This window comes from Chamaea fasciata, unplaced genomic scaffold (assembly GCF_029207755.1).
Source record: "Chamaea fasciata isolate MVZ Bird 193981 ecotype frontalis unplaced genomic scaffold, bChaFas1.0.hap1 SCAF_6, whole genome shotgun sequence".
NCBI classification, from domain to species: Eukaryota; Metazoa; Chordata; class Aves; order Passeriformes; family Sylviidae; genus Chamaea; species Chamaea fasciata.
In genome coordinates, this window is record NW_027094091.1 from 14,890,649 (window position 1) to 14,915,844 (window position 25,196).

The 25,196-nt window shown below is 40.6% G+C and overlaps 1 protein-coding gene across 1 annotated transcript; it reads right to left on the reverse strand.

Annotated features, from left to right (window-relative positions):
* Positions 1-10,672: 10,672 nt before the first annotated feature.
* Positions 10,673-13,172, reverse strand: FGFBP1 (fibroblast growth factor binding protein 1). The gene is made up of 2 exons (XM_066184940.1): positions 13,092-13,172; positions 10,673-11,806 (listed from the first exon to the last, which is right to left on the reverse strand). The coding sequence occupies exon 2, from the start codon at positions 11,779-11,781 to the stop codon at positions 11,065-11,067; it is 717 nt and encodes a 238-aa protein (XP_066041037.1). The 5' UTR covers positions 11,782-11,806; positions 13,092-13,172; the 3' UTR covers positions 10,673-11,064.
* Positions 13,173-25,196: the final 12,024 nt, after the last annotated feature.

Genomic DNA, 25,196 nt, shown 5'->3' on the forward strand with positions numbered 1-25,196 from the left:
AGGTTATTGTTGTCATGACTTGACATGATAAAGCTGTATGCATTAAATTAAAAATTAATAGGAAATTATTCATGTATCACTCCCGGTATTATTTTCAGCAGCAGGTGATTTGTACTGAATATTAACCCCTGGGCTGTCCCGTGAGCTGACAGGCACTTGTGGGTCAATGAACCTTGGCAGAGTCTGTTGCAAAACATCCCTACCCAGAGATAAGGGTGTTGTTGTTACCTGAATTCAGTTAAAACCCCGGTTAGTATTGACAGGGATATTCCAGTTAATCATTACTGAGACAGAGCCCAGCCTTTTGTGCTGCTTTGTCCCCAGTTCTGAGTCCAACCAGGAAACAGCCCAGCCTCACGCACATGGATGGAGCACGGCCTTTAATGTCCCCACTGTCCTACAGCAGCCCAACCCCTGGCATGCCAGGATTCCTGATGAACACCACTGCAAAGAGCAGTGCCAACAGTGGGAGACTACCCAGAGAAGGAGAGCATCAGACATTCCCTGGGCCTGCTCAAGCAGCTCAAAGCTGGGGAAGAGGAAGCAAGAACCACAGCAGGGAAAAAGGCCCCCAGTGGCTGGATAGGAGCCCTGTCAGTAGAGACCCAGCATTTCCCAGAAAAAGAGCTGTAGGACAAATGAAGAAATATGATGCATCATTGGCAGTGGTGAATCTTTATTCCCTGTGTGATTGCCAGGATTTTTGATTGCCCTAGAAAAGTCAGTGCTTGGTAAAAGTGTTGAAATCTCTGAGAGGTTTCACCATGCACCCTGCAGCTGAAAGCACAGCCAGAGGAGAGGGGGATTAGCCAGCTTCTCTGACCATTTTCACACTTAGCAGCCAGCAAAGCTCTCCAAACACCCACAGTTTTTTGATGCTCAGAAAATACAGTGAATTTAAATCAAAAATCATTGCACGAATGAAATGGTATATATTTATTAGTAATTTATACACATTACTAATTATGTTGATGGACTACCATAATAAAGAACTTTAAATTTTGCAATGATGTATTTCCCTGCTATGGATATAGTATCTTAACACAGGTCTCAACGAAACCACAGCTCTTGTTACCAACTGAAACAGAACAAACTGTTCCCTTATAGAAATATTGCTCCGTGGGATGTTGCTGCCTGCAAAATTTGCAAGATAGCCTCTGGTAATGGCTCTTTTCCTGCCTATAGAACTAAGCAAACAAAAGCTGATTAATGTTGGATTTTGACTTGTCAGCTTCAGTTATAATTTTTTTTCATTTTCTGCAATCAGCAGGTTCTGTGGAAAGTAAGCTGCTTGCAAGCCATAGGGTTATTTTGGGTAAGTCTTTCAATGAAGTAACACAGAAGTAAAAGAAACTCAATCTGTAACCTATAGGACCTTGGACAATGGCACACATCAAAGGCACATGTCTAAACTGCAAGAAGCACAGATAAGATTAGCATTGGTGTCACACACGCCTAGAGCTGCTGTGAGTTTGTCTCTGCCCTCTCTGTTTCCTCTAAGAAAAATAACGTACTTAACTGTGGTTGAAAGAGGCATGTGAAGAGATACCAGTCTGTCCAAAATACGTTAATATACTGTGCATTGAGGTTTCCCTCAGCTATGTTTAAACTACAAGGTGTCCAGAATCCTGGGTGAATGCTGCAGTCCTCAGAGAAATCCAGGACTAGATTTCTTGATGAAAAATAGGTGAAGTTCAGGAAAGGCCGTGCACCTTGTTATGGTTTATTTCCACGAAGGAAAATCATGGTGCAAAGCATTTCTCTTTCCCCCTATCTTCATTGTTTTTTATTGTAGCAGGTTTCTGCTGTTACTAGCAAACAAGGTATGCAATAGATAGGATGAGAGTGCCTGTGCAGGGCTGCTGGTGTCCCATTGCCTTCTTCAACACTGCTCAGCATGACCATTGCTGTTGCTCTGCTGCTGCTCATTATTTCCCATCTTATTCCTCTCGCAGGTCTTGCTGCTGCTGATCCAAAACACCAACACCTCGCCCTGTTAGGGCACTCTGTACTGCTGCTTGTAACTAAGCACAGCAAATATTTGGTTACACGCAGTGAAACACGTCCCTCATGTCCCAAGGCACTTCACCTTTCTTCATTAACAGATGATAGAGAATGAAAGAGTAGTGAATAACTGTAGGCTTCTGACTAAACTGAAGACTTAGGCGTGACTGTTTGAATGTTTCATTGCACATTTGATCCACCTCTTCATAGGAATGGCCATTAAATGAAATCTCCAGCACCAGGAACCACCACTTGATTCTATTGTTAAATTACTGCTCTTTGATTTTTCCAAAAATTTGGGTGAAGGCAAATATTTTATATGTACAGCTTTGTGATAACTGAGGCATTTGACTTGAATTCATGTCTTCCATGCAGTGGAAGCACAAGCAGTTCAGCTGTAAGGTGTATGAAAGGGATTAACCTCCATCTCTGGGATCTTTCTTGGAATGTGATGTTTTTCCTCCAAGGCAGGATGAATACGGCAGAGCTATTAGTGTAGTCTAGAAATCCAAAGAAACAGTGAGGTCATGGAAGTTATTTCTTGCAAGATACAGATTTCAGTAATTTAAATGTGGATATAGAAGATATGAAACTTTTTAAATTGTGTAGAAAAATGTAGTTTTTGCATGAGCATTTTAAAAGTCTGCACGCAGTGGTGACTGGGGTTGCTGGCTTATTTCATGTGTTGCACCCATTGGTCATGGATTTTGAGATGCTGCCACAGAAGAGGCACATGAATTTCCCTGGGTGAAAAAGGGCATTTTCAAACTCCTTTTCCAAACTGAACTTTACCTAGCAGCTCACCAGTAATGATATCTTCATCAGACAGACTTCATTTCCTATTAGCCTCCCAGTGAGACATCTCTTTAAATCTCAGTAAAGCAAACTGGATTCTGGAAAGAGCAAAGAAGGCATTGCTCTTATGTCCTACTTGTTGCCAGACAGATGCATATCCAATGTGAAATAAATCAACTGGGCACAAAAGGAGCATTGGTAATTGTTTTCTACAATGATTTTCAAAAGAGATTTCTTTTATAACTCCAGTCTGGAGCCCCTGAAGTTTCTGAATGGTTTGCACTGTGATGCACTGCCCAGATTGTTCCTGTTAATTTGTTGTTTTCTGTGCACCAGCAGTATGTCTGCTTGGTGATTTAGTACCATATGACTAAATGGAATACAGGAGAAAGAGAACTAAACAGCCTCCATCAGAGCTCTGAAGCAAAATACAGGTCCCTCCAACTCATCATCTGATGGATCAAAGCCAGAGACTCCCAGATTCCATGAAAATATATTTTGTTATGGCATTAGGCGTTCAGAGGTCAAGTTTTAGAGCGTGTTGACTGACTTCTGAGAACCAGAGACATTTGGAAACGGCACCACCCCAAATAAAGGAGAGAAAATAGGACCATGAAATTGCCTAGTCTCAAAGATGTTTCTTATGAACATCAGACATGTTGTAGTCTCTTGCATACCTGCAACTGGTGGATGAAATCTGAGGTGACTATGGTGAGCAGTAACAAGAACATTTGAACTAGTGAGAACATGACTAAAGAAAGCCAACATTCCAAGTGCTGCTGAAAACAGTGAAGTTTGTTTTCTTCTGTATTTAAATTAGGAGGAATACTGTGAGAGCAGCCACTGGATTGCACTACTGCTCACTACCAAAGATCAGTTGAACTTTGGGCTGCAGAAGAGTAACACCCTTAAGGATGTCCCATCATCAGCAAAAACCAGGAGCCCCCAGCCCAAGAGTGGGATTAACACTCCATGATAACTGGATGTCCCAGTCACAAACCCAGCTAGAATGAACACATTTGGATCTTTTTAGGCAGACAATGGTTGCCGATCCATCAGGTCAGGTACCTTACCTCTAGGTACCTGTGGTGTCATAGTGACTGGAGTGTGTGCTGAACTTCTGCAGCAGTTGTGTCTTGTATTCATGAAGAAGCCTAAAAGACATGGCCTAAAACACATGACATGTGAGTGTGGAAAGAGAGAGCTGTTGAGAGATAGACATTGATTGTGCCTCTGCTACCTTCTCCTTTGATCCTGTTTTCAATTTTTCAATTAATTCTATTTGCAAGCACCGAATTATTCGGCCTCCTCTGACTTACTCATCAATAGTAAATTGCAGTAGCTATTTCAAACGATAAAACTAATCCTAATGATAGCCAAAGTTACTTCTGAGCTGTGCTTACGTGAGTCCAGGGGAGCTTCATTAGCACTCACTAGGCATATGTCCTTGAAAAGAGTGCTCTTGTAAATGGGCGGAGCTCAGCAGGAAAACACAAGGCCACTCAAGGAACACAAATGCAAAGAGAAGTCAAACTCAACATTCAAGAGACAGGAAGGGTGATATGTAGACCAGTGGTATAAGGAAAGTAAGACAGCTTTGATCTCCAGATACCTTCCTATGCTTCCAGAGGGTGAAGCCAGCACACTAATGGAAATGTCAGCTGTACTCTCGCCAGACCTGTCTACAGGAGCAAGTAAGGGGCAAAGTCAGATGAGCCGTGCAGGTAGGATCACAAGCTCCTACATTACCAGTCTCTGTTTTCTGCAAATTACACTTTTATTCACCACTAAGCATCACTCCCACAGAATCTCATGTGATCATTTCTTAACATTTCTTTTGCAGGTACATTTTTGATCCTTTCTTTAGAAAAAGTCAGCTTTACAAATACAACTTCTACTAATACTGCTTGCGTTACTGATTGCCTGGTATCCCTCTCCTCACAGTGTAAAGTACTCAAAAGTTGTGGATCACCCTTATGAGATTAGGTTCTAAATAAATTTTTAAGGTAATAATAAATAGGGGACTCTTTGTGTTTAGAATTTGGCTTTTGAACTGCTGATGCAGATTTAATTTACGTCTTTAAGCCTTGCTCACACTTCGAGGGCAAAGATACTCACATTTCCATAGGATTCTGTGGATTGTAGTATAAATGAAACATCAAGAACAAGGATGTTCAAGATAAAACCACTGGATAAGAAAACTATGTTTCTAATTGTTAATTATAAATCCACCTCTCTGAAAACAACGATTTCTCTGCATGTTTTTTAACCATCACTTTTAATTCTTTTTTTTTTTTTAATATCTTCTCTCTAAATAACAGTTGAAAATTGCCTTAATTACTGATCCTCCTTCAGACTTGGGGGACTTCTGTAAATATTATTCCAGTCCCCTGCCTATGTGAGATCAGCCACACCAGAGTATTAACAATCAGAGCACAAAGCAGTTTAAGACAGCGAATAAAGCTGCATCTGATTGAAATTCCGAGAAGACCTTGGGCAGCACAGTGTAATTACCTCTCTGGACATTGGCCAGGACATCATCAGCTGATGTCCTGGCAGTGAGAGTGGCCTGGGAGCTCTAAAGACCCTGTACAAGCAGCAAACCAATCACTAACCCAGATGGGGGACTGTGCACCCCAACACCCCATCTGCACCAGCACATGCAGCCCATGTGTCACGGTTTCTTTGGAGACAATACTTCCTCTGGAATTGCACAAAATCCAGTATCCCTAGTGTTCCAACTGTTGTCTGTCTCCAAGCTTACTCTTTAGCTCTCTCCTGTGTCATTTGCACATGTGAGTGAGGAATAGAGCATTTCTGAGTTTAACACTCACCTGGAGGCCTCCCTGCTGGACACTGAGGGCTGCAGGCTTTGAACAAGCTGTAGGAACAAAGCTGCCAGGGCACATACATCTGTAGGGATTCAGCTGATGTGCCCAAAAGCAGTGCAAGAATTTTCAGGGAACCACACCACCTCTAGAGTGACTCTAGAGACCACAGTACCTTCAGGCAAAAGACGTAAAGGTAGTTCATATTATTTAAATAATATTCTATTAAGCACACTTATTACATATAATTAGTGCACATATTATGGATGTATAGAGTACATTCCTGATACAGATAATATTGTAATTCCTTCATTTTAAGAATAATTTTAACATCAGACGTTCTGGCTGGCTGAAACAACTCTCTTCCTTGGCATACACAAAACACCACAGAGTACTTATATGTGCACACTGGTGAATGGTTTTGAACGTCATAGACTCTCATTATATAACAAAGTCCCTTTGATGTGTCTGTTTGTTGCCTGGAAATCAATGTGAGACTGGGAGCTTCGGGTTAATTAAGTTTATCATCTCCACATGGGGCCTGGTATGACCTGTGGCCAAGGCAGGCAGGTAACATTGGTTTGATGGGAACATTTCACTGTTCTTCCACTTGCTCACTATTATTTCTTTTAAAACCAGGTATTTCCAGTGGGGTTGATAAGCAAGGTTGAAGAAATTCTGGTGGCTAAATAAAACACATACTTTCCATGGATAGCAGTATGTTTCAAAAGAAATCCCTTATGTATCAATCCTTGTTTAAGAGCTAAGCTGGGCCCTCATGCATCCTTTCCTGCTACAAAGCTCTGCAAACAGGTAGAAAGATTTATGGCATGGGCAGTCCACTCTCTTTGTCTGTGAGCTTGTATTGTCTCACTGTAGTAATAGCAATGGAAGGAGCAGGAGAGACACAGAGATTCCTCTGAGCCCTCCAGGTGTTCAGAGTCTGATAACCCTAACCTTACTAGGAGCCTTGCATTCTGCCTTCTTCTCTGTGGCTCTTTGCAGAGAGGTGATGACTGCAGCCAGGGTTCAGAGTTCTCCTGTTTGGTCAAGGAGGGGCCAGGATGAAGTTCCAGGATGTTGGAACACAGAAATGCCCTAGGATTTGCAGCATTTATGGTGATAACAGGCAGAGGACATGCATGCTCTCGTTAGGAGCATCATCCAAGTGACAAGATTGCAAGGAACCCCTGCAGGCTGGAACTTGCTGAATTTCCCATCCTTGAAGCTGGATTTTCCCTTTTGATCAATTCCTGTTATGGCATCACTCTTGGAATAGCCTGGAGGAACAAACTATATAATACACTGAACTGGAATGCAAACCCAGCGAAGGTACAAGTGAGGTGCAGCAGCAACCAACAAGTGTCGAGCTGCCTTGCTCAGGGCAGCTTCAGAAAAAAAAAAATGCAAAAGTGGAAAAGGGAGGGGAATTTATTATCTAGGTTCAGCTCTGTCTACACAGAAGGAGCATGGCAGTGTGAAATGTGTCTTGTCTGAACACAGTCTCCACTACGGTTGGTCAATTCCAGGTGAGGTGATATCAGGTGGCAGATTCCCATTGGCCCCCTCAGGGGAAGAGGAGGGTGGGGAGCTCCTGGAGGCAGAAAGGTTGAGTCACTGGATTTTATTCTCCTTCATGTAGTCAAGCAACATACGAGATTAGATATGTAATCTGTCCTGTTGCCAAAGTGGGAAATGAATAAGGGAGGTTGCAAAAGGAACGGAAACTCATTCAAATGAAATTGTGTATGAAAGTGGGCATAAAATACACTGCAGTAAATAGTAATGAATGAAACTTTCAAGGAGCTGAAATTTTACAGATTCTTAAGTAGTGCTGCACTGCCAGAGCTGTTTGCTGGGCATTAAAAATGTCTTGCCATTTCCTAGTGAATACAAAGAAATATGAAACTTTTTCCATGTAAAACCATCATACATTAGGGGATAACTGTTGGGAAAATTCCAGATTTGCCTCTTCTCTTCTAAAAAAATTTGCTTTCTTGACTCTCCTAAGTTTGAGGAGAGTTTAAGAATTTGTGGGAGTATGTGTGAGTTGGGTCCCTCTAAAAAGATCATCAATCATCTAAAGCATTTACCAATATGTATTCTGTATTGCAGGAGAACAGAAACTCCCTGAAGCTTCATCTCTGTGGCTAAAATGAGTTTCCTCTCTTCAAAAGCCCTATTTTTCTTTCCAAGTAAATATTCAAGTTATAACACCCAGGGTTGTCTGGAAAACAAACTATATTGCCTAGAAAGTAATCATTTTTTCACCAAGATACTCCTAATAATTTTAAAATACCTAGAAGTTAGCTGGATATCTTCAAGAACAAATCCATGCTGTTCCTGTGCAGAATGGTCTAATCATGAGGCATGGGAGAAGGGAACCACTGGAACTCTAGACCTCTGCTGCTGGTCCAGCCTCTGATACTCTTTCCATGCTTGTCAAGGTCATCCAGCCTTCCTGTACTTTGTTTCTCCAGGTGTAAAATAGGGCTGGTTTTTCCATACCTCACATTAACACTGAGAAGGATGAGACTGTTAGGTTTTCAATCTGGTAGGACAGAGGACATGGACCACGCACTGAGAATTTAAACCCATTTGTTGTTTTCCTTCCCTGCAGTCCTGCCTGCCCCACTAGAAAAGGTGTTAGAAAAGTCACTACCATCAAGTTCTTCAGGCATGAAGTTCTGACACAACAGCAACTGGTGCACCTGGGACAAGGAGTCAGAGAACAGAGCTCAGCTGTGAACTTTTTCATAATGAGCAAGGGTCCTAAGATGAGCAATACCAGGGAATGTTTTATTGATGTTGTTATCACCGAAGTTATACTGTCTTCAGTGACTCTGTAAATGCCCCAAAGAAAGACTCACATGTGATTGCTGTCAAGTGATTGCTTTGTGGATGTTGGCTGAAAAAAACCCAAGGCTTGCTAAGTGCAATGAGACCTTAGACCCTCTTAGCCACAGAGTTGTGGTCAGTACAATTATAGAACAGGCTGTAATGAAGTTAGACTCCAGATACACTTGCCTCAAACCCTGCTATTCTGAAATGCACCCTTCTGAGGAACATTTAAAACCACACACTCATGGAAGTAAAAAGTTTTGAGATCTTCACTCTCACATTAGCCCACCTTCTGAGGAAAAAGGCTGCACAGAGATCCTCTTTTTCTTCTGGTGCTCCACACTATCCTTGCACAACTGCTTGCATTGAAGGTGAAATGCACCCATGAGCTGCTGAGAATGAGCATGTTTTCCTTCTACAAAGAGCCACATGTGAAGATAAAAGTCAGCCCTGAATGGAACCAAGAAGATGAGGCAGAAGAAATATAATGCATCCCAGGAGAGGAACGTGCAACTCCAGCACGTGGGTCCAGGTGCTGACAGTCCTGCACATGGAGATGTAACTCACAGGTCTGGAATCCTGGGCTGGAATTTGCTCTGGGATATGTCAGTGGCTCGGTGTGCCTGGCTGGCTGGCAGCCACAGGGACGGAAGTGCCTTCTGGCAATTCAGAGCAGAGTGATCATGCTTCGGGCAACAAAGTCCTCACCATAGTGCTCCTGAGAGTAACAGCAGATAAAGGTAGGTAGGATTGGACATTTTCCAAAACATCTGGAGCAAGTAAGCCTCTTAAGCCAGGCCTGCCCCGTGCTCTGGTTATAATCTGGAACTAATAGAAAGGTGTTTGTATACCAGCGTGGACATTAATAATGAATTACTGCAGTGTTTGACTGCTTGGTCTGAATAAAGCTCTTACTTCCTCTGCATTTTTTACTTACTTATCTCAATCATCTCCTAATGTGAAGGGGTGTAGGCCAACACACAAAGTGTCTAGCAGCTGCAACTTACCTGCCTTCTCAGTATTTATGTAATAATAAAGAGCTGGTAACTGTTTTCCCACCCTACTTGGTACAGAAATGGCTGTGTCTTCCAGCCTCACAGGTGTTAGTGTTGATGCCCCTTTTTACTGGAATTTTTCTTTGTTGTGGGCACCAGTCCAGTCAAATTTATCCTGCATGGCCTGCTAACAGCCAGTGTTTCCACAGGGTATGCAGAGGATAAAACTTCAGTAAGAAGAATCTGCTTCATTTTTGCCATTTTTACTTGGTAAAATACATCTGAATCCTTGTCAAACACAGTTTGACTAACTAATCGCAGCATTCCACATTCAACTCATAACTACTCATCTTAAAAATATTCTAGTAGTAACGTATTAACAGAAGGAAACAGGCTATGTTTTCTCAAGAGATGGAAATGCTAATTTAATTTGCTAGAAATTATCTGGGAAATTATTTTTCATGAAATTTCAAGTTTCCTCAAGTGGACCACCAGCAGAAGACCATTCTTCTGTGCTCAGATCTACAAGAAAAGTGTAAGTTGTATTTTAAAGTTCTTCCAGCTGAATTTTCAAAAATTAGCAAAGATCAGCTGTCATTATTTAGCTTTACATTTTTCTAAAAGTCTTTGTTCTTGGGGTTTTGTGGGGGATTTTTATGTTGTGGGTTTTTGTTTGTTCGTTCGGGTTTTTTAACACAGCTGAAGTTTAACAAACAGAAAAATATTAGTGTCCTTCATACAGAAAGATAAAAGAATATGGCATTTCAAAAAAACCCATGCAGGCAGTGTGGAATATGGGCTCTTTATTTGTTGAATAAGGGATCTAGTCCTGGGCCTATGTACAAACTTGTTTAACTCATTCTATCCCTGTGTCTCTGTTTATCTACCAAAAACGTTTGTACAATGTGCTTCAGACTGTAGGAGAAAAGAGGGAATTGATGTTTTCAGAGTGTTCTGATGTTTTTTGGTGAGATTAAAAACTGAAGACTTGCACACTTATTGACAATTCAGAAAACCTTGTTGTCCTTCATTACTACAATGATGAAAATCTAACAATAATGTAGCACGCTATCAAAAGCTGAAGTGAGCAAAGCTGCAGAAGGATTTTTAAAACTACTTTATAAGCAACACTTCACCTTGATATTGTGAAAGATGATTCTTTGACAAAGGTTTATAACTTACAGAGAAATCTAGCAAAATACACAGAGAGAGAGGGGGAATATTTTTAATGTATTTTGAAGTTTATTTTTCTGAATAATTTTTAGGTCAAAAGCATTGTACACAACCAAGAAGTGCATGGCACTGAATTCATCACTTTGGCTAGCACAGCTCAGAGAGGGCCAAGGAGATTACTGATACACTTCTGCACAGAGTACGTAACATCCACTGGTAACACATCCATTGGGTAGCAATCTGCGGGCACATAACATCTATAACATCTTCAGCTATGTTAGAGTAGTCTGTTGTGTATGTACAAAATCAGAAAAATATATTCCTTCTTGCTTATATACACTATATAACATGAGAATAAAATCTGGAATGGTTTGTAGTAACTTAAAAGAGACCGGACTTTCATGATTCAGAGCTTTAGAAACACCTCCTCAGCATCGTTTGTCTTGGACCATTGTGATAAAAAAGTTGCAGAAAGAAAGCAAGCCTTCTGGACAGTATTCCTCAGCCACCTTTTTCTGGTCAATGTAATCTACATCTTCAACACAATCTTGAGGACTGTGTTCTAGCCTTTTTTCAGTCACAGAGGCATCTGGTGGAGTCTGAACAACTTCTTTTGTGTGATGCATTGTGTTTTCTTTGGCAGGAGCCACTGCTGTTAGTAGGCTTGAGTGAGTCAACCTGAGGTGAGCACTTTGTGGGCCTTTCCTACATAATTTAGATTTTAGTACACTTTTGGGGTCTTGGCAAATCTGCTTCTGCTTCTTTAGGGATCGGGAGACTTGTTTCCAGTAGGATTTCTGGTTTGCTGCATACTGTGCACAGCTAGAAGGGTCTCCAGAGAATTCACACCAGAACTCACTGTCACCATTCTTGCACTGTACATGCACAGTAACAGCATTTGTGTCCGTCACTGACCAGGTGCACTCAGCATTTTCTTTGGTTTCAAACTTGCCTTTAGGAGATGATCTTCCTCCTTTTGACTTCTGCACTTTTTCTTTTCCTTGGTTAGATGCCTTTTGTCTTTTTCCACCATGTTCTATGCCTTGCCTTCCCTTTTTTCTTTCCTTCTGTCTTTCACAGTTGGCTAGTAGCATCTGGGTGACCAGCATCAACACACAAAGCAGTCCAAAGCTTTTGATCCTCATGGTCTCTGTTCTGCTTATTATCTGCCTTCAAAGCAAGCAAACAAACAAACAAAAGGATAAAAACATTTTCACTTAATGCCCTATTATATTTGACAGTTGAAGTTTTTCAGACATGGCACCGCACTGCTCTTTGGTACCTATTAAAGTGATATTATCAGAAAAATGATCTGTCCTTTGTCTAAATAATACTTGGTTTAAATACCATTATGAATTATCCTTGTAAGAGACTGTGGAGCAACTTCGAATTACTTTGTTATCTATTCAATGGGGAACAGAAGAATCACTGCCAGGACATGCAACTGCCCAGTGACTGAGGTGCTTTAATTAAAATCTCTTCTGCAGTCAGAGAAGGAATTTGAACCTGGGATTTGTCAATCTCAGATAGATATCTTAAATTATAACAATAAGGCAGTTCATCCCACAATCTCCCGTTTTCTAAAATGACTCATAAGCATTTTTGACTCCAACCTCTGGCTATTCTTCAAAAATATGCCAGACAGAAAGGAAACTGTTTGGTTCAAGTTGAATAAAACCATTTTGTAGGCATCCTGAAAGTCCTTGTAATTCACTGGTTATGCCAGTATTCCAGATTTACTCTGAGAAAAAGTTATGGTTGTCTTTCCAGACAGCAAAAAGTAACTACTGATGCGTTCTTTTCCATCTTGACTGCTAAACAAACAGAACTACCTTTTTGCTGTTGAAGATAACCTGCAGTGTACTGGGCTGTGTTTAAAGCCTCCAAATTCCAGAGATAAATGTGCAACTTCAGTCTTGAAATGTAGCTAGCTAGAAAATTACTATCAAGCTGATCCCTGCATCTGCTCAGCACAGAGCATGCTTATTTCTGTAGGTGTTTGCCTTTCTAAAGCAGCTTTCAGAATCAGAGAGGGATTTAAACCTGGCATTTTGATGATTAAATCCCTAAATGTACATTTTAGATGTTTCCATCATAGTTATCTCTGTAGCCAAGTTTGTGTTAGAAAGCAGAAATTCATGTGCAGCCACACTAATAAAGAATCTATTTCAACATTCAGGCATCTGCAAATATCCTTAGTTACATGAGTTTAGAATCTAGAATACACAGGTAGCAGCTTATGTGAGCAGGTTCTACCTAGTTCTTAGTCGACTTGCTTCAAGCTTTATACTATACACAAATTTTCACTTCATAAACTCTCTTTAGGGAACCTCATATGGTATTCACAGTTCTGTTGCAAACACAGCAAACAATAACGTTTAAGTGGATAACGATTTGACAGTAACCTTCTGCTGCAAGTGGAAGAGTGCACAAGTAAGATAACTAAAGCACATACCTTGCAGAGGGCTCGGAGACACCCAAGCACAATTCCTGATGAAATTCCCCTCTTTCAAAGGCGCCGGAGCTGGTGGGAAGAGCGGCGCGGTGTTTATAAAGGCAGGGACACACCTTCGGCTCTCCAGAAAGACTGTTACAACACAATAGGATACTTCAGTGCCATGTTCTCTTACCTCTGACACACCTCCCTGGAAAAGTGCCAGTTCTCATTTTTAGTACAAAAAAAGCACTCAGCTGTGGGGGTGACAAGGTGAGCTTGTGTAATTTAGGTGTTCCTTTAGCCGAGTCCTTCCCTCTTGAACAATGATAGAAACTTTTTCAGATCATGAGCTTCTCTAAAATGCTTTTTACCGGCTATTGAGGGATGTATCCTGCAATGCCCTCAGCATGTTGCACTATCATTGTGTTTAGCAGAATTTGATGTTGATAATGAAAACAATTCCACAAAGCATTTCAAAGTTACCTTTTGAACTTTTTGTTACCCTGTGTCACAAAAAAAAAAAAATAGTATTGAAGAGCTTCAAACAGCCAAAATAAGTAACTCTTTGAGTAGTAAGGAATACCAGTCCAGAGGGGGGCCACTAAGCTTATCAGAGGGCACCTCTCCTGTGAATACAGACTGAGGCGGGTGAGTCAGCCTGGAGTAGAGAAAGCTCCAGTGAGATTTTCCAGCAGCCTTTCAGTACCTAGAGGGGGCCTACAAGAGAGCCAGAGAGGGACTTTGTACAAGGCATGTAATGATGGCTTTAAACTGAAAGAGGTTAGGATAAGATGGAAAGTTACAATGAGGAAGAAATTTTTTTATGGTGAGGGTGGCAAGACACTGGATAGGTTACCCTGAGAGGCTGTGGACTTCCCATCCCTAGAAATGTTTAAGGTCAAGCTGGATGGGGCTCTGAGCAAACTGGTCTAGTGGAAGATTCCCTGTCCATGGCAGGGGCTTGGAGCTAGATGGTATTTAAAGGTGTCTTCCAATTCAAACCATTCTAGGATTCTCTGATTATATGACTGCATTTAGGACAGTGTTCATAAGCATGAAACTCAGAAACAAATTCAAGCTCCTGCAGAATTAGTGACAGGTGTAAGGTTCAGCTGTACAACAATGACACGTTTCCTCCTCTCTGCCAACTTTTGTGTGTGTAAAGATGTGGGTTACATCATGAGTGCTCATTACAGGACCAGATTGAAAGAAAAAGCATTAGATAAATCTAAAAACAGATTCAGAGCTGGGCATAGGCATCCCTCTTTGTAGTTTGGTTGCTTCAGGTGGTTTTACTGAAGAAATGTAAGGCACTTGTTGTATATGCTTGGGGAAAATCAGAATAAAAGAAGGATGCAAGAAGAGAGAAAAGCAGAAATTGGTGTAAGATATAGACACGTATTCCTCTTTGGCTCTCTCCCATCCAACATGAATGGAATGATACAAAGGGACAGAGCTACAGGCAAGGCATTGTCTAGACTGTTTTGGAAATGAGGAGATTGTTAACTTTTTTTTAAAAAATCACCAACAAAAAATTAGGAAGAAAAAGTGCAATTCTGCAGCACATGCAGGACAGAAATGTAGAGAATGGGATGCTTTTACTTGAAATTCAAACAGTTTGGTCTGTATATCAGGACTATCTCCTAAGATATGTCTGTTTTTTGGTCGAGTTCAGCCATCAAATATGCCTTGTGCACTTTTGGTTGGCATGAGTATGTATGAAACTATTTGCAAGAGTCCACTAATTGTGAAAGATTCGTAGTTAACACTGGCAAGGGATGATGCATTAGGGGCAGCGATAACTCAGAGATCAGAAAATATATAATAATGTGTGGTACAAGGGACTCAGAGAAGCGGGTCAATGTAAGAGTAAGTAGGGGAGGCACTGTCATGCTCAGAAACCCCAAACTAATACCACATAGTAGGCACAGTACCATCTGAAGTATTCAGTATTTAGCTGGGATCCTCAAAACTGTGCAGCTGCATTAGTGTGGCTGGATGCTGTAGTTAATGAGCCTCTCATCAGGGCCGATTACTCTGGGGACAGCATAAAGCCAAAGGGCCATGATGACCTCATGTTCTGGTACTAATTTAGGTAGAGTTTTAACATGCCCAATTGCTTGGGTAAACATACTATAAATTGAAATATTTTGACAGATGAGGGTGTAGGTTCAGCTATAAGAGCTTTGAGCAAGCTGCTCTTTTGGCAGGGAACTGCCAAAGTCAAAAACCTCTCCAAACCACCAAGACACACATTCCTACTGCAGCTGAACTGTGTCACCAGATAGGTAAGTAATGAAGGTTACAAGTATGTAAAGAACCATGGGGAAATGTGACCAAGCACATGATTTGCAGGAAGGAGATATGTATTCCTATTCCAGCTCTGTCACAAACTATCTCAGAGATATTCACTAGGAAATGCCAAATATTCTTCGCCTGGAGAGGGTGAAGAATATCTAGCGTCTCCTAGTGAATATCCTATAGATGATGTTACAATGATTTTTTTTATCAGTGTTTACAAAATGCCATTTACTGGTGAAACCAGCCAAAAGGGACTGAAAATATTTAGGCACTTCACCATTCATCACTTCCAAAATTCCCTCTTTTGATGGCTTTGACAAGCAAAGTAAGTTTCAATGTCAATCTCAGTTCAGCTGCCCCATTGTCGACAGGACATATCAGCCTAGTCCTACTACTTCATAAAAATGGGCGAGGACAGGCAAAGAAAAGGCTGCAAAAGTGAAGATCTGCTTTCTGCTGCTTTGGCACTCCCTCCCTGAGGTTGTGGCATGTCAGCTCTTCCTGTCTTTGTCGTGCAGAAGCTTCTGTAGAGAATTCTGCACTCAAGTGTTTGTTGACAGGGGCCCTATCATCCTTGAGATAATCTGTCTTGAGCCAGCTGGAGCTCTTGCCTGACCTGCTTAGATGATTTCCAAATCTCAGTAAACCGAGATTTACATATTTCGGTGCATAAAAAACAGCCTCAGTCTATGGAGGTTGGTCTGGACATCAGACAGTTTTATTGCTGTACCCTCAGAATATCTTTTTGGTTTGTTTTGTTATCATTAGATGTGAACTGATATTCTGTGGATGTCTTCTTCCTACCTGGGTATAAAGTACATATTCATCCTGTACCTCAGAAATCCTTCTGGGAGCTGTCCTATCAGGTGATCAGAACAGTCACTTCTATTTTCATCTTGAAAAGAAAGTACACAAAATTAAAGTATGAGCTCAATTTCTTGGATGCTTAATTAGCACCTAATTGCAAACAAAAAGCTGCAGCAAAGACCTGTTTATGATATGATTTCCAAAAAAGCATGTTTTCCTTTCTGTCATGCACATTTAAAAATCCACCTTAGCTGTGCCCTTTGCCAAGCTGAACTGCTGTTTGCTTGTAAACCACACGCAGTTTTGCCACAGAACAAATAGTGCAGACAATTCATCAAAAGACAATTTGATCCATGGAACAAATGTCAGACCTGAATAGCTAATTTGGCAAGGTAAAACTTATGGAGAGCTGTTTAGTTATGAAAATAAAAAGGCATAGGAAAAAATTGGCAAGACTAGCAAATAAAGGTAGTCATTGAGAATTGCAAACATGAGTACCCAAATCTCAGTGTAAATTCTGTACAGAAAATCTCAGTCCAGAGATACTCTTGTGCCTTTTGACTGAAACTTCAGACAGGTAATTAGCGTCTTTATTTTTTTATCAGAACTGTTATAATTAAATCAATAATGGAATTCTGCTGTTCAAGCAAAGGGAAGAGGTTTTATCCCTATTCCTAGCTATGATTCATTGGTGTGGTATTTTCTCAGTTAGTTCTTAATGCTGCTTAAATATTATCCACATATATGTATTTTTTGTATAGGAAATTATTACCATTTATACTACTAGTTGCAGTGATGCATTATTTGCAAACTGCAGTTTCTTGTGGTCTCGTCTCTGTGACGTCAAGAGGCTCTTGTTTGTTCATAGCTTTTTCCTCACAGAATAAAAACATTTTATATAAAAACAGTAAAACTTTAATTTAATGTATAAATAGTAAATAGTTGATTGAACTCCTTTGACCACCTAAAAATAGGTCTCCACAGAATATCATCTATTTGTCAGTCCTATGTGTGGACAACAGGATGTTTTTCTCTGTGCAAATGCTCAGGTAGAGCAAATTAAAACAGATCCTGCATCAGTGATGGGAAGAGCTACTTACATTTTAAATTAGGGTCCATCAGTACTGTCCTGCAGCATTCAAAAAATTTTTGGTGTATAGGTACACACATCATCAATACGGAATTCTTCTTGTAATTAAGAGAAAGTAGCCTGTTCTTGTGCTGTTCACTAACAAAATACAACCAGGCACAGGCTGTAGGTGTCCATCATTTCCCTAGGAATACCTGCTGAAAGACTAAGTGTGTTAACTAACAGATGTGGCAGTCACACCTCTACCTCCCAGTGCAATAAACTTTTTACAGTGGCTGTGGGCTGTTCTCTGGCATGGCATTCCCATCCCTAGGTAAACAAGCTTCAGGCAGGGAACTCATAACTTGATTTCCTTCTTGATTGTGTGAATTGAGGATTTACAAAGGACAGCAACCTAACAGCCCTGAGTGCTGCAGCCCTTTTAAACAGCAACAAAATACTTGTCACACAGGCAGTGATGCCATCACCAGCTCTTCTGCATCTCGCTACCTGTGCCCAGGAGATATTCAGGAGAATATTCCATGGCCTATTGGCCTTTCTCTGGAAGTGGCTGTTTAATTTAAAATGTGGTGATGGTTTCAGCGCACTGAGATTTGCTAATTAATTATTCTATATGGAGGCACAATTATTTGAAAGAAGCAGAAGCAAACTCATCAGTGGACAATTTTCAGTTATTTCTGACCTGGGGTTAAATTCATATTAGTTAAATAAATATGGAAAAAAAGGCATGAGATTCTCTCCACTGGGTCTGTAACACTGTCCAATTTTTTCCCGACTGGCCAAAACTGGCAATTGAATTTGGCAGAATAGCATCCAAATGAAAACTAATATCATGAAACCCAAATGAAACAAACACTAGTTAATTCAAACCAGCAATAACTGTAAGCTAATCACAGAGCAACAGAAGTCAAGTTACTGCTTCATATTTTAAGCTAATAAAAAAATCACTTTACAAGATTAAATAGTAAGGTTATTTTATAGCAAACTCCAGTTCATGCAGAGGTTCACATTTGCGTTTAAGAGCTACATTCCTGAAACATTAGTCAATTGAGTGAACACTCCTGCTTCTTACAGTGGTTATCTCTAAGTGAAACTAACAGCTTAATTATTTTATCCATCATTTGATCCATCATTTTTAAGTCTAGTATTACTGTTTACTTTCTCCATCTATGAAGTCAGTAGTTTTAACTTGTAGTGCTTCTTTATTTACGTGATGCATTGTGCGGGCAACATTCTGATTAAAACATCCTGACGTTTATCACCGCCACAGTTCTGTTCAGCAGAGGTTCAGCCCTCCTGGCTCGCAGCTCATGTGTGGCAGTCAGCAGTTGTTAATCTGTTACTGACCTGCTCACTGAACATCCTGTCACGGGCTGCTGCAAAAAGCAGAGTTTGCTTTCAGGCCTGCAGAGCATTACTTTATATCTGTAGGCAAGGACAGCAGTGTTTTCACAAAAATACAAGTGCTTTTGACTAACTTAAGCAGATCCAAGCCCATGATGGAGGAATGTTTCTGAAATATTGAGGAAATTCCTCCTGTTTAATGAGATAATACAGGAAAAAAAAAAGCCCACATAATATACAGAAGACCCAAAATTTTGATGCTAAATGGAGTTTACAGATTGTTTCACCTTGGCAGGAGGAGATCTTCTGAATTCAAACAAAGGAAATTTGAGATGTCTCCTCTACCTTAATTTTATTGTGAAAGTATGTCAGACCAACCTTAAAGAAAGTTTTGCTTGATTTTGAAACAATTCAAAGAAGTATAAATATTTGCCATTAAATAAATATGATTGCCCTCTTTTATGTAGGATATTAAATGCTGATGCCATGATAAAAATGATTATTAGTATACAAGACACAAAGGTTGGCAGTAAATATATCCAAATCTGAGCAGACCTTAAGATTTTGATTGCTTCTGATAATGCTACAGGATCACCAAATAAGAGATTGTATTTGATAGATAAAAAACCACAACTGTTTTTTCTTCTTCTGTAGGATTTGTCTTTCACAGAATACACAGGATACATTTTATATATTTTAAAAAAATCTCAGAATAAAAATAACATGAAACAAAGGGATACTAGACTGAAATGTGTTTCATAGTGATCTTTCCTATATCAGGAAGAACTTATTGTCAAAACCTGAATTTGTATATTTTCATTTACTTTTGGCTCTAGTACAACTTAATCACTTCTCTCCCTTAAGCAGAGCTAAAGATTCTCCAAGAACAGTCATTGCAAAGTCCTGTGGTTTTATTTGAGCAGTCTGGGTGCTAGATTTATTAGCATAGATTCAGGATATTTAGGACACGCTCAAGTTGGTTTGGCAACCAGGGGAAAAAAAACTATTGACCAACTGCTGTCTTAGTCTGATAAGACTTTCATAGCTTAGAGCAAGGCAAGAGCCTCTCTGACTGCCCAGAAAAGCTTCAGAAATACGGTCAGACAAAGGTTGGGTGTCTTATAGAGAGATAAAGTGAGTAAAATAAAAAAAAAGATGCTGTTGCAAATTACTGACTGCCTTTAGTCCGCTCAGGGTAATTGCAAGTTGTGAATAACTATGAGAAGGCAGAAATTGACACATTACATGAAATCATCAGACAGTGTCACTAGAACACGAAGGATTGTCCTGCTTGCCATAAGCACTGAGCCTGAGGCTCCAACCTCTTTCAGCTTTCATGAGTGCCTGAGTTCTCTTTAATGCACTGCAGCAAAAAAGTACCCATATGCTTCCAGCTGAGGGGCAGAAAAGCATTTTTGCATTAGGACAATACTTGTAGAGTTACTTCAGGAGGATGAAGGTAAGAAATGAGATTCAGTCCTCTTCTAGTTATAATCTACCTTCTCATAAAGGTAAGATTTATTTTTCCTAGTGGGAATTTTAAATTACTTAGGTACTTGTTTTAGGGGTTTTTTCTGGTGTATGCACTGGTCAGTACTGAATTACTTTGTAGAAATACGAATTTCTACCAATTTCTAATGCAGCAGAAATACTAATTGATCCTGCCTAGGTGGAAGGAACCAAAATCAGTGAAGAGTTATAGTATGGAACATTTCAAGTACTAACTAGATCAGTGGTGAAATTCTTCCACACTGTGGTGTTGCAAAGTGACACAGGATCATTATAAGAAGAGTTGAAGAGACAGTATGTACAGGCCAAGATGTGGTATATTACAGAGACATTCTTCCCTAGCTGCTGACAACTTCTTTGGAGGTTGTGTCTGGGCTTCTGTAAACCACATGTGATCTGAACTTTTTACTTTCAGAAATCAAAGACATTAGGATTTCCTTTCTAGTTTTGATCTAATGAAGTCCTGGTCAGAATACATGGACTTTCAAAAGTCTGGTAACTCTATCAGTGATAACTCTGGTCTTCATCTACTCTCATGACCCTTTCCATAAAGCTTAAGTCAGTAAATATTTAAGCTGTACCAATAAATATACATGTGCATATATAAACAGCATATCATATCATATCATATCATATCATATCATATCATATCATGTAATATGCATTGAGTAATTTCTTTCTGTTATTAATATTAGTGGTCATTAATATTAGTGGTTTTATTTGTATATTTGTTGAAAAGACTGGTGCATATCCTGCATGGAAAGAGAAGAATGGATGGTCCCACCTTGAGTAAGAAACTATACTGCAAATACTCTCATGCATTTATCTCTGCCTTATAATTCTGTGAAGTTCAGAACTGGTTCCAAGCCCAGCAAGACGTTTCTAACACTTGCTATGGAATAGACATTCTTTTCAGGCACACTTTTTAAGTACAGTGGGAAAATGGAAACAGGAGCCAAGAAATTGTTCTAGGAAAAGGAAAACAGGAAAGAGGACTGGAAAACCAGGGACTTTATGGTGTAGGAGACTGTTCTGGGTCTGGCTGGGATGGATTTAGCTTTTTATAGCAGCTCATATGGTGCTGTGTTTAAATTTGTGACTAGAAGAGTGCTAATAACACATACTCATGTTTTAGCTGTCACTGAACAGCACAAAGGCCTTCTCTGTTTCTGACTGTGCCCCTCTCCAGCAAGGGGGCTGGGGGTGTGCCAGAGGCAGGGAAGGAGCACGGCCAGGACAGCTGACCACAGCTGACCACAGGGATATTCCATGCTGTATGACATTGCACTAAAACTGGTGTTTGTCCTTCTAGAGTAACCCCAGCTTGGAGATGTAGTGAACACCAGCCTGCTTGGGGGAGGTGTAAAGTAAATGTCTTTGCATTACTTGCTGTTTCTCCCCTTTCCCCTTCACTTATTATAATGTATTTATCTCTACCCACATTCTTCCCTCTCTATTTCTCTCCCAATTCTCTCCTCCATCCCACTGGAGAGAGTGAGTGAGTGGCTGTGGAAGGTTTCTGTGGTGCCTGGGGTCACCCATCACACCTAAATCCTGCAAATAACAGGAATTTTTATTTCAGTGCATTCCAGATGAAAAGGAACCAACACATGGTTCACTCCCAGAACTTTTCTGTCACTAAAAATACTGACGTCCAAGCTACATTGACACTGCCTTGGCTCCCAAACCACAGCAGTTGTCCCAGCAAAGACAATAGGAAGGTGCTGTTACAGTTGTGTCAACTATTTGACTGAGTTAGATTATTCTTCTTTTGAAGAAGCTATTTCAGCTACATAGAAAAAATGGTCTTGGGCTAACACAAGCTTGGGCTCCACAAAGCATGTCAGCCCCAAAGTGTGACCTGACCACTGACAGGATTAGCCATAAAGTTTATCCTCCATGATCCTTGGGTTATCCTTGAAACAGTATAAGCTGTAAGGCACCAGAGCTCACATCTGGAAGGGGCTCTGAAAACTCCTGCTGAAAACTCAGCCAGTCAGAAGAATGACCATAGAGGTCTGCACTTCACAGCTGCTGTGTGGGCTGGCAGCTCTCACCGTTTCCACATCTGGCACGACCCTCTGAAGGCACAGAGAAAGGACGAAGGAAATGGAGAAGATACGATGTCTCTGAAGTGTTTTTTCTTGGATCTTTTTTAACTCTACAGCTCCTCCATGTGGAGACCATCAACAGACCAGAAATTAATAATCTTAAACATTAGGTATTAATACATTTTAATGATTTTGCAGAGAACTAGCAATATTCTAAATATTTAGGGCATTTTTTAGACTATTTCAGTCCTGTTCAGCCAGAGCTTTTCTGAAAATGGGTGAAAAGCAATGCATCCGAATGTCACTGCTGAAAGTGCAGCATTACAATTCCAGTTCTAGTTTAAATTACCACTTTTCCCTCTGATATCACATGAACTGCACCAAAGTAACCTTTTACTCATTTTTAATTTTATTTTTTCTTCTGTGCCTGTAGAGGAATCTCACAACTATGTCCTACTTCATGTCATCAGGGAATTCAGAGATTTTTCTCCTGTATGTGGGTAAAAAGTACCTAAGTCCTTGTCAACAAACCTGCTGGTTGGAAATGGGGCTGACAGCTGTATCTATTAAAGAACAGCCTTTCCATAGCCACTTCCCACTTTGCCTGTCCACAGCCTTCAGAAGTGGAGTCCCAGACGATTTTACACAATCTTTCACTGCCAGATAGTGAGTATTATATGTGTATTCTGGATGACGCAGTCCAAATAACTTCAGGTTCTGCAGAGGGTTCTGGACAGGATGGATCAGGGGGCCGAGCCAAATTTTATGAGGTTCAACTAGGCCAAGTGCCAGGTCCTGCACTTGTGTCACAACCACCCCAGGCAGTGTCACAGGCTGGGGAGAGTGGCTGGAAAGTTGCCCAGTGGAAAAGGACCTGGGGGTGCTGGTGACAGCAGCTGAACATGAGCCAGCTGTGCCCAGGTGGCCAAGAAGGCCAATGGCACCTGGCCTGTACCAGCAATAGTGTGGCATCAGGAACAGGGCAGGGACTGTCCCCCTGTACTGGGCACTGGTGAGACCACACCTCAAATCCTGTGTTCAGTTTTTGGCCCCTCACTGCAAAGAAGACACTGAGGTGCTGGAGCGTGCCCAGAGAAGGGCAGTGGAGCTGGGGAAGGGTCTGGAGCAGTTCCATGGGGAGCAGCTGAGGAAGTTGTGGGTGTTTAGTCTGGAGGAAAGGAGGCTGGGGGAGACCTTACCGCTCTTTAGAACTACCTGAAAAGAGGTGGTAGCCAGGTGTAGGGTGGCCTCTGCTTCCAGGTAACAAGTGACAGAACAGGAGGTCATAGCCACAAGTTCTGTCAGAGGTTTAGACTGGGTACTAATAAACATTTATTTACTGAAATGTTGGTCAGGTATTGGTACAGACTGCCCAGGGAAGTGGTGGAATCACCCTCCCTGGAAGCGTTCAAAAGCCATGTAGATGTGGCACCTGGGGATACGGTTTAGTGGTGAACACTGTGGTGCTAGGTCAGGATTTGACCTCAGATCTGAAGATAAATGGAGCTACCCAATTCCTTTTGACAAGGGTATTTTACAGTATTGTTCAGCTCAGCAAAGTACCCTTAGACCTACCTCATTTCAGCACCACTGAAAGCCTAAAACTGCTCTGAACTAGGACAAGCTGCTGACTGAAGTGTTCTGTATAACTATGGTTTACACCAGAAAAGGGCTCAATGGCTGACCTACTGCTGTGGTAGGGGCTAAGATAGGGTGCACCAGATAGGATCAAGAATTAAAATTGCAACCTTTGGACAGCTTCCGAAAGGACAAAAAGATTTTTGAAGGTCAACAAAATCCATGAAGTGATCTCACAAAATAATTTCAAATAATAATTTATTTAAGCATTACATAAAATAGAATAATTACAGAGGGCAAAAGCCACTTTATTCATTGCTGTCTTCTTGCCATATAGACACTTGTAAATTTTAGTTTTGGAACAATCAGTGAAACCTTGGCATCATCAAAGTCCATTTCCTGTTAACCCACAAATATGTTCTCTGTTGATCCAGCCACTCCACACTAGCTGCTTAGAATTTGCACAAAGCTTTTTTAAAATATAAAAAACACAAGACTAAGTTTTAAACATTATTTTCGTTCCTCTTCTTATCAGCTTTTTCTCCCTTCTCCAAATCATTGTATTTAAGGTGATGAACAGAAAGAAGTGAAGAGTAATGGTTTTAATTAATTATAAACATAACTAAATCAGAGAAACACTGCTGCATTCAGATGGGAGATTTATATTAAACCCTAGGCTGGCACACATAGGCAGGACTGAATTCACTGGGCACAACATATATATTAATGGCACGCTATATATATTAATCTGCACTTTGTAACATGACAGATTTATGTTTGGAAGAAAAGGTATGCAGGCAGAAACTACCACAAACAGCAAGACCTGAGAAAGGGATGGTTTGCAGGGCAGTGTTGCATCCCTGTGAAACATCAGCCCCTGATGACGGACAGGCAAGCTGTGGGCCAGGCTGGCTCTGCCTGGGAGCCCTCACTGCACGTTTGAGGCCCAAAGCTGCAGCATGTGAGGGACAGGCTTTTCTCCCATGTGTGTACTCATCTAGCAGAATTACAAAACTGTGTGCTAAATTTTTGCTTCTGCTTTAATATACCTGTAGAACTCTTTAACATCCTATTTTCTGTTGACGCATCTGCTGTCAGAGGCGCTCTTACACATCTCTCTTTCCTAATCTTTTAAAGATGCACATTTATGTCACATAGATGCAAGAAGACACATTTATATTTCTTTTTATCTTTAAATATCCTGAAATGTACAAATAGAAGGGAATGTTGAAATAAAATGTATTACCTTTATAAACAACATCTACCACTGAGAAATTTGTAGCTGAGAACAGTATTCTGTAGCATTCAGTTTTCTTTTCCGGGTCTATGGGCTGACAAGTGATGCTTGACATGAAGCTTTGTAGAAAGCACACTAGAAATTAAAATATTATATGTGTCTTTATATGGCAAGAATTATTTTTTAAATAAATTTTATATATGGCA

What these genes read in the sequence shown, in the direction of transcription:
- FGFBP1 (XM_066184940.1), bottom strand. Translation starts at nt 11,781, where the DNA reads ATGAGGATCAAAAGCTTTGGACTGCTTTGTGTGTTGATGCTGGTCACC.